The 13,712-nt window shown below is 52.5% G+C and overlaps 1 protein-coding gene and 1 long non-coding RNA gene across 5 annotated transcripts in view; one reads left to right on the top strand and one right to left on the bottom strand.

Annotated features, from left to right (window-relative positions):
* The window catches only part of LOC104866578, a 23,492-nt gene extending 23,328 nt beyond the window's left edge, over positions 1-164 (bottom strand). For all 3 annotated transcript variants that reach the window (XR_781475.2, XR_004518692.1, XR_004518693.1), the window contains exon 1: positions 76-164. This is a non-coding gene — a long non-coding RNA (uncharacterized LOC104866578). The remainder of the gene's footprint in view (positions 1-75) is intronic.
* Sdk2 (sidekick cell adhesion molecule 2) overlaps positions 1-9,038 on the top strand; it is a 251,233-nt gene extending 242,195 nt beyond the window's left edge. For both annotated transcript variants that reach the window (XM_010630709.2, XM_010630708.3), the window contains one exon: positions 8,498-9,038. In XM_010630709.2, the coding sequence (XP_010629011.1) occupies positions 8,498-8,851 (354 nt within the window). In that variant the 3' untranslated portion in view covers positions 8,852-9,038. The remainder of the gene's footprint in view (positions 1-8,497) is intronic.
* Positions 9,039-13,712: the final 4,674 nt, after the last annotated feature.

Genomic DNA, 13,712 nt, shown 5'->3' with positions numbered 1-13,712 from the left:
TTTTTTTTTTTTTTTTTTTTTTTTTTTTGGTATTTAACGCTAAGCAGCCACATACCATAGATACTGGGGACTTACCCAGGTAGTCCATGGAGGCCTGGGTCCTTTCCCTGAAGTCCCCAAAGATGCAACCAGATTCTACATTCTAGACCCTCATTGTAGACTTGGGAAAGAAAAAGGGACTCCTCTGCCCTAGAGCTGCAGCTCTGGGCTCCTTGCGGCAGCCAGTAGGAGGGACTTCCTGTGTGGCTCTGTTTGGTGGCCCTGGACCTTCTGCAGGGCTCGTTATTAGTCCACCCTCGTGGGCCAGGCACAGACCTTTAGGGAGCAGGCTCTCTGAGTGCAGAAGATACTGCCAAGAGCTTTGTGTCACCTTGTCTGGAGGAGCCTGCCAGGATACAGAGTAGCCCGATGACAGGAGGCCATGTGGCCTTCACTACAGAAGTTGCTAGGAGAAGAGTCCTTGTATTCAAGACCTTCTGGCTCAGGAGTTACCCCCAGGGTGGGCAGAGAGGGCTTGGGATCTGGAATCTCCCTGCTCAACACATGGTCCGGTTTGTGCGTAGCAAGCCTATCACTTGTACGCTGTTTCCATAGCAACCTGGCACCAATCACTCCTCAAGAGCACTACCCTAGAGAGAGGAGGCTCCAGGCTCTGGAAGACAGGTATCACAGCAGTTGCCCATCCTCTGAGGACCGCTTGACCCAGGCCAGGCTCAGGAGGCCCACCCACAGAGCTCAGACAGTTGAGGATTTGCTCAGGGTGTCAGTAAGGTTGGATGGGGTCTATCTGCTCCAAAAGCTGAGTTCCCGGGAGGAGGAGTGAGGAACGGTTTTGATCATGGCGGTGTTGCCTGTTGGACACTATTGGAAGCCCTGGAGAGTCTCCAGCAGTGCCTGGGACCTGGGCTCTCTGTACATAGTTATTAAAAGAAAGAAAGGTCATGAAGCTGACTGGCCAAAAAAGACTCAAGACCAAGTACAGGTTTTCCAGGACGGAGAAACAATCCATTGGTTACTGTTGCTTGGAGACAGGGTCTCATTGTTTCTCAGGCTCACTGAGAAACTCCTGGGCTCGCGTGATCCTCATGCTTTGGCCTCCCAAATGCTGGGAGGCCATTCCACTTCTCAGCAGAACAGTGATTCATGGTTATAAAGTTATTATTCCTTTGTCACTGACACCCAAAGTCACACATGCACCAAGTCACTCCAATGATTGTACCCTGTGCCCCCTGGGGCTTCACTCAGGGTCCCTTGGGCCTCGGCAGTTAGAGTGACAAGCCTCTGAGACAGGATTAGTGTTAGCTTTGTGTACCAATGAGGAAACTGAGGCTCAGAAAGTCACATGAGGTGGCTCAGGTCCAACAGGCAGCAGGTACAAGCCTGAGACGCTAGCCCCATCCAAGACCCCAGCAGTGGTCCCCGTTGACCTTGTCTTTCTCCGCAGAGGGCTGCTGTGCAGCAGATGTCACTTGAAAGGTAGCACTTGGCTGTGGCTTGGCACCTGGGCTCCACCTTGGACTCAACCCCTGCCCCTAGTGACCCTGTGCTGCAGAATCGCTGGCAGCCCTTCCTTCACAGGGGACAGGTGGCACTGTCGAGCCCAGGGCTGCTTGGAGGAGGACACTGAGTGCCTCTGGAAGAGCTATCAGGATGGTTTGAGTCGATTCTCCCTGCACTTGTTCTTGAGACCCATACACTTGGCATCAGGGCCACCATGGCTAGTCCAAGTTCCAGGAGGCTGTCACCAGGGCAGTACATCTCAGAGACAGAGAGGCTGGGGAATACCAAGGACATCAGCATAGGAAGACATGTGTCACCCTGTTTCCTGCTGTGTCCGATGTTGTTAAAATGTTAAATTGAACCATTTGTAATGGCCCATGTCCGTAACTCTGGGAGGCTGAGGCAGGAAGATCACAAATTTAAGCCCAGCCTGGGCAACTTAGTGACTTAGTGAGATCCTGTCTCTAAATAAAAAGGGTTGGGGATGTAACTCAGTGCAAAGACCCTGGGTTCAATCCCCAGTACTACCAAAAAATCATTGTTTGCATATCTGTTGGCATGCATATCCAGGAGGACCCCAGGAAGACAACTTCATGATTCTGCAGCTATGGGATGTGCAGGGGAAGACAGGACCTTGACTTGACCAGCCTGGCTTCCCCTATGCTTCTGCCCTGGACACCAGAGAGGCCTGGTGTCCATGCCTTCCCACGGCCAACAGATGCACAGGGAGGGGCAGCTGCTGACTGCTCCTCAAAGTGCATTTCTTTTTTCTTTTTTCTGGGGGGTGGTTACTGTGGAACCCATGTCCTTGAACATGCTAAGCAAGCGCTCTAACACTGGCCACACTCTGCCTCAGCATTCATGTTTTGAGCTCAATCTTAGAACCTAGAGGCGGTAGAGACATGTCCTGCCTCCCAGGAGCAACCACGGGCTGGAGGGAACAGACTAAGTGACAGGGCATGGGGCCCCTCCCGACATCCAGTTCCAAACACAGCCAGCCCTGCCACAGCTCACTGAGTTACAAGGCCACTGTGTCAGGAGCGTGGGGCATCTAATCCTGCGACTGTCACTTGGCTGGCTGGTGGCAGCTGCTGGTGTCCCGAGATCTCTTGTGTGTGTCCCTATGGATCTGCAGCCATTCTTCCTGCAATTTCGTTGGCTCTGCGAAATCACTGCCTATCCTTTTGAAGCCCCCCAACCCCCAGCTCTTCTGAGGATGACTTTTTCACAAGCCGCCTGCTTTATATTCTAAGTCAGACCACCCAAATCTCACCCTCCAAAACTGGTGGAAATCTTCCCAGCCGATTTCCTGTGATATGGTAATAAACAGAACGTCAAATTGACACACAAACAAACACACTATAGGGCTATGGGTGAAGGGCTAGAGAGTGAGGGGCTGGCTCTCCCCAAGGGCACAGTGGGGGAGTCCAGACCTGTGCCTCAAGGGACACAGGAGAAGGGGGCTGCAGGCAGAAAGAAACACACCCAAAGACGAGATTTTTTAAGCGCCTGTGGCTTATTTGATGCAACTTCTAAAAATGCAGCATGGCTGCATTCCAACTCCATTTTCACAATAACAGTCCAAGTTTGGTAGGAAAAAAATATGTATATTTAGCACACAAATAAATCTCAGTGAAGAAGAATGCCAGGCCCGTGGCATACATCCCCCAATCTTGATATCCGGTTCTTGGCAGCACCAAGGACGAGCTCATTATGACAGAATTAAGCCCATTTGAAAAAGTAAGAAACAAGAGTACAGGAGAGATCGTATTTTACACACTTGAGTACATGGTGCACTCACTGGGAGCCAGGACAGGCTCTAAGGATTGCAGCTGGGCCCTGGGAGGAGTAAGTGCTGGCTTTGCCCTCCATGCAATTCATTCATTCACTCACTCACTCATTCATTCCTTGGTGCACTTATTCTACAACTGTGTGTCTGCACCAGGCCCCGTTTGTGATTGGTGGCTCTGGTAGTGAGCGAAACAGACTCTGCATTTCATCACACTAGGACCTATTAGGGAAGACCTTGTGTAAGTACAGCGCATTTTCTTTCTCAGTGAAATCTTCTGGAACTGCAGTGATTGGCTCTGGGAGGAAAGCAGTGCCCAAAGGTCTTTCTGTTTCCTGTGCTGCAGGGCAGTGATTGGCTCTGGGAGGAAAGCAGTGCCCAAAGGTCTTTCTGTTTCCTGTGCTGCAGGGCAGAGGAGGTCTTAGCAGGGGGGTGGGGGGGCTTTTCTACCCCAAGGCATGCAGAGGGCTGCCTGGAGGAGGCAGCGAGTGTTTGATGTGAACAGGGCCTGGCCAGGCACAGAAGGAACAGTGGGGTTTGTATCCCAGTGGTGGTCCTGCCCGCAGCGCCCCTTTGGGCTGTGTCTGAGTTGCCTCTTGTCTGTCAGGTTAGGCCACCAGTCAGTAGGCTCAGCTGAGGCCCCATCTCCTTTTTCACCTTGGCCTGACCCCCATGGACTCTGGCAGGCCCAACCTGTGCTAAAAGAAGAGGGCACTGCAGGGCAGTTAGAGGCTCGGGAAGGGCGGGGAAGGCACAGCTACGCACTGCACGGCTGCCCCGCGCCATCTGTTCTGAACGTTTCCCCCTTTAACATAGAACCACCCGGCCCTGAGAGTGAGATGATTCTTACCTTACAACCAGGGAAACTGAGGTGCAGAGAAGTCAGACAGCTTGCCCTTGGTCACAGCGCTCACAAGGGCAGACGGCTGGGGCTCAGAGGGCCGAGTACTCTGAGGGGTAATATAGGGCAAAGGCCTTCGCTCACCCCAAACCCATCCTGGGGGACCTCCCTCAAGGCCCTTGACCACAGACATCTCTTACAGCAATGGGGTTGGCCATAAAGTCACAGGTAGCACATGTCTGAGTTGAGTCTGAGTTGACATTTTACAAGGAACATTCCTGGCTCTGGCGCAGCTGTCTTAGCATAGGGAGCCCAGAGCCCGGAGAAAATGGTTCCTCCAGGGGTTATTCAGTGAAATCCTTCAAAGATGTCCTGGGAGAAGGCACCTCGGCCCTGCAGCTCCAATCCCCAAGAGACTGCAGCCCCTGCTGAAGGTGAGCCCAGGGTTCGGGCACCCAAGGGGCAGGGCCAGGTGGGCAGAGAGCTCCCCTGATGGTGGGTGGCGGGTGGAGAGCTTTGGATTTTGGGTCTCTAAAGGTCCCACCCAGGATGACCTCCCTGCCACCCGGGGCAATACATTCCTGCCAGACTTCATGAGAGTCAACTGGAGAAGGGGTCCTGCCCTGCCCGGTCTCAGCACCGTCCCCAAGCCTTGCACTGCTCCCCGCTTCCACCCTCACTGGCTGAGTCTGGTGCAGGAGAGGCGAAGCAAAGGGGCTTGGCTTTGTTCCCCTTTTTTGTCTCAGTCTTTTCTCCGGGGTCCTCCCTCTTTCTGGCCCCCTCCCTGTGCCCTCCTCTGGACCTGGAGTCTGTACTTCCCCTCCCCAGACCCCCGTAATTGCTGATTGAGTGGCTTTGAGGAGCTGTTAAGAGGCCCGGGAACCCAAGCAGTCGCTTGATGGCCTTGCTAGGACACCCCTGAAAGGCCCCCTTTGTTCTGGGCCTGTTCCTGGGAAGCTGCCTTCAATTACCCAGCGCCCTGAGAGTTGAAAGCTGCAATAGGAGCCCCTGGTTCCCCCTCACTCTTTCTTCTCACCCCACCCCCACCCTGAAAAGAAACAGATGTTCTGGGACAGAGGCCTGGTGCAGACACCCCCCTCCTGGGCGGTGTGGAGCTGGGGGAGGGGCTGGCCCAGCCTCTCCAGCCCTGCCCTCCCTAGGGGCTCCGTTCTCTGGCTCCCCACGGGGACTGCCGCCCCACTGAGCGCCTGGCACCCTGTAGCTGTTCAATCAACAGATAGTGACCGCTGGTTGTGCGGTTTGGATGAATGGATTTGAGAGCCTCAGAGGGGCCCCACCCTACCCGGAACCACACATCTCACTCTTGGTGCAGAGAGGGTGGGGGCCAGAGCTGGACCTTCTCTCCCTGTGCAGCAGTCTGAGCACTGACTCAGCCTCCCGGCTCCCCCGTAGCTGCCTGGCCTCTCACAAGTTCTTGCCCATGGTGGTTCATTGTTGAGGTGTGTTCACTGGTGATCAACACCTTTGCAGCTCACTGCGGTGCAGAGAGCCAGTGATGGGTCCAGACTCACCTCTGGCAAAGGCCCAGAGCAGGTGGACCCTACCACGAGCAGTTCTCACCCCACAGACCTGTTCACTGCAGAGCAACCTACAGTGATGGGGGCTCCTCTCTGGGGCTGGGGACCAGGGCAGCTGAATGCCTGCACCCTCTGGAGAAGATCCTGGCCACTCTTCACACCCAGTAGCGAGTGGAGAGGCCTAACTGTAAGGAAAGCTGTGCGGTGCCCTCCTCTGGCCCCCACACTCTCAGGCCTTCCCACCCCCTGCCCTAACCTCACTGGCGTCCTCCCACTAGCTGGGTCTCAGCTCCAGGGACCAGGTGCCATGTCAGCAGATGGAGCCCTCCCACCTGCGGGTACCTTTTGTCCTCCCAGGCTGGCAGCTGGGCGGTAGGCAAAGAAAGGCACTGTATTGTGCCTCCTCGCCTCCTGGGGCACAGGGTTGAGAGGCTATCCATTGTCTTGGGCAGAGGGCTCTGTCTTTCTGGGGGAAGTTTCTGCTGGGGTGGGAACTGGAGCAACAAGGAGAAGGAGAGGAGGGGCTGGAGAATGTTTAAACCCTTCTGGGTAGGGGGAAGGGGCGCTCTCATTCCCACTGCATGGCCTCCAGGCAGAGGTGTAGGCATTAGGAGTACCAGGGGCTTTGGCAAATCCTGTAGAACTGAGCGCCTGGAAAAAACACTCATCACCCGTTTTGTGCTTAGGTTGTCTTTGTTACTCAGGTAGTGTCTGTACTTAGGATTTATTCGTAGTCAGGCAGCATCTGTATTCAGGCAGCAGCATACCCTGGCAGTAACAGTAATCAGGGAGCAATAGCATGCCCAAAGCATCGGGACTCAGAATCAGCAATCACAGAGCAACAGCGGCTACAGCGCAGAGATGTGCAAGCTAATTACAGAAACGCAAGTCGGCAGTATCCCTATCCTTACGATTCTGTACCGTGTAGCCGTGTCTCTGGAGGGTTCGGAAGCTGCAGAAGACTTTGAGTTCCTGAGAAAAAGTTGTGCATTTCATCTTCCATGGCTTGGACCCTCGGGGCAAGGGCACTGTTCCAGTTCCTCCATCTCCAAGCCGGACACAGTGCCTCATCCCCGACTCGCTTGTGTTGGGCTAACTGGGTTTCCTTGCTTCCGTTTCTCACCCAAGTGTGTCTTGCTTAGGTTGCTCTACCTGAGTCACTGCCCTAGGCAGGGGCATCAGTGGGCCGCAGGAATCAAGAAGGCTGCGTGAGGCCCTCTGCGTGGCATTTTGAGGAGCATGCTGTTCACTCACACCCGCCCTGTCTCTTCCAGAGTGTTCCCATCTGCTGTGTTCTTAGTTCTCACCACACTGTTGGGAGCTTGGGGTGGGGGAAGGGTTGTGATATTTTTGATTCCATAATTCAGTTTTTACTTTACAACCCAGATTGGCTCTTGTCTCGTGCTGATCTTCCCAAGAGGCAGATAATGCATATTCCTGGGGCACTAGAGTATCAAAAATAATTTAATATTTTGTATTTCTGGGAAAAAGAAAAGCATCAAAGTTGTTACCACTTGGGGCAGGGGATTTGGCTCAGTGGTTCCACCGGCAGCCTTACAAGTGCAAGGTCCTGAGTTCGATCCCTGGTACCACCAAAAAAAAAAGCTATTATCACTTGAAAATTGAGAACTTTCATTGGTATTTTTATGCTTATCTTATTGTTGAGTGTTGCTTTTGTTTTGGATCATGCACAAGTAGGCACCCCTATTTTCCACTGCCTGGAGTTTCCAGAAGTCTCTTCTGGCTCTAGCTCTGTCCCCTGTCATGAAGCAAGTCAGGCTGGACTCGAATCAAATGCAGTACATTGGGAAGAGCCTCAAAAACATTGCATTAAAGTCAGAGAACCCAGACACAGGTGATATGCTATAAAATTCCATTCATACAAAATGTCCAAAATAGAGAAATCCCTAAAGACAGGAAAGATTTGTGGTTTCAGAGAGAGAAGGGTAATGGGGAGAGAATGCTTGGTGACTTCAGAGTTTCTGTTTGGGGTGATGAAAATATTTTGAGCTAGAGAGAAGTAATGATTACCCAATGCTGAGAACATATTGGAAGCCATTGAATTGTGTGCTTTAAAATGAATGATTTTATAGCATGTGACTTATATTATGTGAATTTCACCTCAGCTGGAAAAAAAAGGATAGAACTCAAGCCACATCAGGCACAGTCACCCCCAATCCAAGGTTTCACATTCTGTGATTTCAGTTACCTGTGTCTAATCGTGATCCAAAAATATTCAGTGAGAAATTCCAGAAATAAAGAGACTACAGGCACATGACTTTCTTTACAGTATATATATTTGTTTTGTTTTGTTTTTTGGTACCAGGGATCTAACTCATTTACAGTATATTTTTATAATTGTACTATTTTATTATACTACTACTTTTTTTTTTCTTCAGTACCAGGGATCAAACTCAGGACCTTGCGCTTGCCAAGCAGGCGTGGTACCACTGAGCTAAATCCCCAGCCCCTATACTATTGTTCTTCATTTGCCATATATACCAATGAATGGGGAAGAAAGATAGTATGTCGAGTTTTTTACCATCCCTTGGGATCTTAGCATATGTCACTGTGGATAAAGAGAGACAGCTGTGTCTGCCGGCTCTGAGTCAGCCCTGTGGTAGACATTTCACAGCAAGGCTCTGCTCTGAAGGAAGCAGGCCCTGGGCATCAAGGGCTCTGTGCCACTCAGCAGTGAGGGAGCTGACACGTGCCCACTTCAGGGGGCAGCACAGAGTTTGAAGCCGGTGTGCTCTGTGCCTTCCAGCCCTGACCGTTCAGGCCTGTCCCCACGAGGCCACTGACACCCCTGATTCTCTGTCCTCACAGGGAAGTGACAGTGAGTATGAGGTCGACCCGAACCCCCAGAAGGCCCACTCCTTTGTCAACCACTACATCAGTGACCCCACGTACTACAACTCCTGGCGTCGCCAGCAGAAGGGCATCTCACGGGCCCAGGCGTACAGCTACACAGAGAGCGACTCTGGTGAGCCGGACCACGCCACCGTCACCAACAGCAACAGCACCCAGCAAGGGAGCCTCTTTCGGCCCAAGACCAGCCGGACTCCAACACCCCAAAACCCCCCAAACCCCCCAAGTCAGCAAAGCACCCTCTACCGTCCCCCCAGCAGCCTTGCCCCTGGCTCCCGGGCTCCTATAGCAGGATTTTCATCATTTGTTTGACGTCGGAAGAGGAAAAAGAATGAAAAAAACGACACCAAACGCCTCCTTTGCTGCTTCCTCACTGCCTGCCAGAAAACAAAAACACCAAGAAACGAAGTCAACTTTTCACGTCCTGAGTTTATTTTTCCAAAGATTCCAGGGCCAGTGAAGCTGGCGCTGAGAAGAAGGAAGAAGAAAAAAAAAAAAAGAAAAAAGAAACAAAACACAAGAGGACGGACTCGTGTGGCCAGCAGTGGGTCGGCTGTGAGACTGTGGGGTCCACTGCAGCAGCAAAGGACTCAGTGGACTGGGTCCTTGGAGAGAGGGAGGAAGAGAAGGCAGAGGGCTGGGAGGTGGGGTGGCTGCAGGGTGGAGAAGCTTTCTGGACATCTAGCCGACTGCCCCCTTCCCGCTTGCGCTGGATCCTGGCCACTTCTGGCCATTCTCTTGCAAAAAGGATGGGTGTCCCAGAGACAAAGCCCGCCTTCTCTCCTGCCCTTTCTCCTAGCAGGTGTCCCACGGCCTTGTCCAGCCCCCTTCCCTGCCTCATCCGTATCCACTGCTCACCTCCCTTGCTGGACTTCTCCACCAAGCCTCTAGTTAGGAAAAGGAAAAGCAACTAAAGGGTGAGAAGCTGCTTAGCAACTTCCTTGTTCCTGCATATTTTTAAAATTGTGACCCTGACAAAAAAGGCTGGAGGGCTAAGTAGAGTCCTAATGCAGCCACGCAGCCGATGCCTGCCTCCCTTTGCTTGAGTTCAGTTCTGGAGCACAGAAGAGGGCTGTGTTCTGGGGAGCAGAAGTGTAGGGGAGCTGCCTGGCTCCAGCCTGGGGAGGACCAGTCAGGAATGGGACCGGAATGGGGTTGGAAGTCAGGAATGGGAGGATGGAGCTTTGACTGTTCTTTCTTCCAGTACAAGTAAAGGAGCGAAATGAGGACACCATAACAAGGAAATTCAGCTTGGCTAGGTTGGGGAGCTTGGCGGGTGAGGGTCACTGTTGGAGCGCATACACTACTCTCCCCTGGACTCCTAGCACTCTTGAACATGTCCATTTCTAGAAATGGGCCTAAGGAATCCTCTTCCCAACAGCGTATTGTTTTCAGGTCTGTCCCTCTGCCTCTCTGCACAGAGCCTCCTAAGCACAGCACATAGGATCCCAGAGCGGTGACCTAGTTCCTGGTCCACAGGCCAGAACAGCCACAGTCTGCCCAGAATTGAGTTTACAGAGTCAAAGGACGCCCCAACCAGCCAATCTTCCAGGCTGGGCTCAGCTGGGGCAGAGCTAGGAGTGAGGAGGGGCCAATCAGTAGCCCCACAGCACACTGAACACAGCTTCTGAGATGCTGGCCAGGCCAGGAGGGGTGGATCATGTGGGACCTGGGGACAGGAAAAGCTAACTGGAAGTATAGCTTTTACACGTACATGATCTGCTCCACAGAATGTTCTTGAAAAAGATGCTGCTGGTGGGCTGATCTTCCCATCAGCTTGAGACTTCCAATGCAAGGGGTAGGGAGGAGCCTTTCTACCAGGTTCTCTGGGCTGTCTGAGGGCTCTGGGGACTGCAGCAGCCCTGTGAAGCTGGCCTGAGGCCCATGCACTGCTGGGGATGGATGGATGGCTGCCTCTCTTAGCTGGGGCCTGTCTGATTCTGAGCAGGGCCCCTTAGTGAGCAGAGTTTCCTGGCAGTGCCCAACACAAGCCCTGTAGCCCTGCTCTGGAGAAGGCGAGGCCTTGATTAAGAAGATGAGAAGAGCCAGGGCAAGCCCAAGTGGGGAGCGGGTGGACAGGCCAAGGAAAGAGAGAGCCTGTACCCTGGCCTACCAGCCCCAAATCAGTCATTGTGCCAATGTCAACTGGGGAGAGAAGTCGAGGCCAGGGCCCTAGAAAGGGCACTGCTTCCCCGAGGTGTGTGGGCTCCCCTGATGCCCTTGCCCCCTGAGAAATGTGAATGGGAGATTTGACCCTGCTTCTGGACACAGACAATGACTTCTCTCCATAAGATTGGCGGGGAAGCCCAATCTTTCCCCCCCAAAAGCGGAACAAGGGGCTGCAGCTTCACTCCTCTGGAGAGTTAGGTGCTCAGGGCCTCAAGACTTGCCAGGAGCTGCTGCAGCCCCACCCCCGGCAGCATCTGCATCTCCATGGTAGCACATCTGCAGCCTGGCTTGGAATCTCCCAGCTGCGGCACACTTTCTTTTTTTTCCTGCTCATCTTTTTTTTTTTTTTTTTTTTAACAACTTCATCTTTTTTTCCCTCTCTGTGGAGTGTTTAACCATTTAAGGAAGTTCCCAGTTTGCATTAGGGGATTATTTTAACCCAGCCCGGTGAGAAAGTTTAGGGGAGGAAGCAGGGGGTAAGTAGAAACGTTGTACGTATGTGTGTATATATTGCACATGAGGCCAATTTTCTTTTGCCTTTAATGAATCACCTGGTGCACTATGATATCTGCCTCCCCCTTCCCACATACTCATTTGTACCTGTGCTCACATGCTACGCACACAAGTGATGGTGTCCGGGCACACCTGTGCCCATGCACACACATATGCATAGAACACACACCCGTGTGTGTGTTAGTGAAGGGGCTCCTGCAGGTCCTTCTGATGTCCCAAGCTGTATCTCCCCGATACGTGTGGCCTGGGTGACGTGCACTTGGGGTGTGTTGGAGATCTGTGACCTGAAAAGGTGAGGACACTAAAAACAGCTCCTAGAGGAGCCCAGGAAGTCAGGCTCGGCCCATGGTAAAAGTCCTCCCCTTAGTCAATACCTACCTACCTGCAGGGTTCCGTCCACTGCACTAAACTCATCTGGGGACCTAGGTGCATCTCCAGCTGTGGAACCTTAGGTTTTGAAGAAGACATCTTTTTGCCCCTGTTTACATATCTTCTGGGACAGAGGAGGCTCCTAGCACCTCCTCCCAGACACCTGGCCACATTAGAAGGGTGCCGGTGGGACCTAGGGAACCTTCCCAGCCTTTGACTTCCTGAGCCTGGACCCCTGGCCGAGTGGCTATCTCGGAAGCAGGTTCACACCAGGACATGCCTGGCCCCTTTGGTGGTACCTCACTGTGCCCTAAGGAAATCTGGCGGTGTACCCAGAAGCCCACTTTGGCACACCAGGCTGCTCTTTCTCCCTCCTGACTGTGCCTCCCGGGTTCGTGTGAGCTCTGCGCCCAGACTGCCAACATAAACCAAATAGCTGCTCTGGGTTCCGGAAGCTCCTTCCTCCTCCTAGGGCGTCAGCAAGTTTGCAGACCCAAGCTGCCTCCCCTCTGTCCCCCACTGCCACCCCCAAACTGACACTGCCATGAGTCAGAGGGAACAAGGTCACAGCGGGGCTGCCCTGTCCAGCACAAGCTTCTCGAGGCCTTCTGTCGCTGCCCGTGCCTCTGGAGCAGCGCTTCTAAAGGTGCCAGAGCCTCACCGTAGCCCTCTCTGGGCAGGGGCTTCGCTCACTGACCCAGAGAGCACAGGGAGCCCACACTGGGTGAGGGCCAGCGGGCAGGAGGGCAGAGGAGACCCTCTGAGCTCCCGAGTGCCTCTGTATGGTCCTGTCCCGGGACACCCGCCCTGACCACTGCCCCAAGCACAGGTGTACTGGGGGGCATCTCCTCTTCTCTCCGTTTGCATAAGAAGAACCAAAAGCGTTGAAACCATTACCTTTCCTCACCCATACAGACTCCCCAAACAAAAGTCAATACAAATCTTTATTTTTTTGATTTAAAAGATATAACGAGAAGTCATGGGGAAAGTATTCATTATGACAGGTGTCTATCTGTAAGAAAAAAATATATATATATATCTGTATGTCATATAGCTTGTTAGCAGGTTTATTTTTTAAATGAAAGGTTAAAAACACAGAAATTGATTTGAAATATACACCATGAGAAGCCCCATGTCCTGTCAGACTGTTAGTATTTTATAAATAAACTTTTCTTTTAGAGTTCGGAGGCAACATTCATTCTTTCCCTCTGTGCAAGTGAAGAGGGACCTATCTACCGAAGTATGCTTAATGAATCCTTTCCCCAAACAGTCAGTTTTAGCTCTGTAATGCTTTTGCAGGGCCCAATCCGTCTGCCTCTTAATTCATACGTGGCAGGTGTCTATGCCTTCAAGCACATTTATTTATTATAAATGTTGACAATGAGAGCTTCTCGGATGAAGTATGTAAGTGCTAGTGGCGAATAATAATAATGTCGGCAGCTAATAGTTGCACGACATTCGCTCTGTGCCTGACACCGTTTGTCACTGTGCAATCCTGAAACCCTTGTGACAGGAGAGCAGGTGGGGCAGAGAGAGTCAGAGTGACCTGCCCTGGGGAAGTAGCAAAGCCAGGGTTTGTAAAAAAGCAGTCTGGCAATACAGATGCACGCTGCCTCTCAGATGTCTCAAGGCAACCTTCTTGCCCATTTTTATTTTAACTCCTACAAAGTTAGCACCCTGGGGGTGATTTGGAGGGCATGACAGAAGTCACGTGGTTTGGGCATGCCAACCCCACTGACCCACCCCGGCTTACAGTTAGGGCTTCGATTGCTGGATGTGTAAGTACAGCAGTGTTGCATCACCACCCTCATCCCCCATACATTCAGTCCTGTGGACTCAAAAAAGTGAAAGAGAGGGGCCGGGGATTTAGCTCAGCAGTTTGGTGGCCTCAAGGACCCAAGTTCAATCCCCAGTACCAAAAAAAAAAAGAGAGAGAGAGAGAAAGAGAAAGCCAGTATGGTGGCGCATGTCTGCAATCCTATCACTTGGGAGGCTGAGGGAGAAGGACTGCAAGTCCAGGGCCAGCCTGGGCTGCGTAGTGAGGCCCTATCTCAAAAACCAAAGCAAGCCAGGCATGGTGGTGCACACCTGTAATCCCAGCACTGGGGAGGCTGAGGCAGGA

Source organism: Fukomys damarensis, unplaced genomic scaffold (genome assembly GCF_012274545.1).
Source record: "Fukomys damarensis isolate Sample0158 unplaced genomic scaffold, DMR_v1.0_HiC HiC_scaffold_23, whole genome shotgun sequence".
NCBI classification, from domain to species: Eukaryota; Metazoa; Chordata; class Mammalia; order Rodentia; family Bathyergidae; genus Fukomys; species Fukomys damarensis.
Note: the sequence above shows the minus strand (reverse complement) of the source record. Positions and strands in the feature narration are given on the sequence as shown.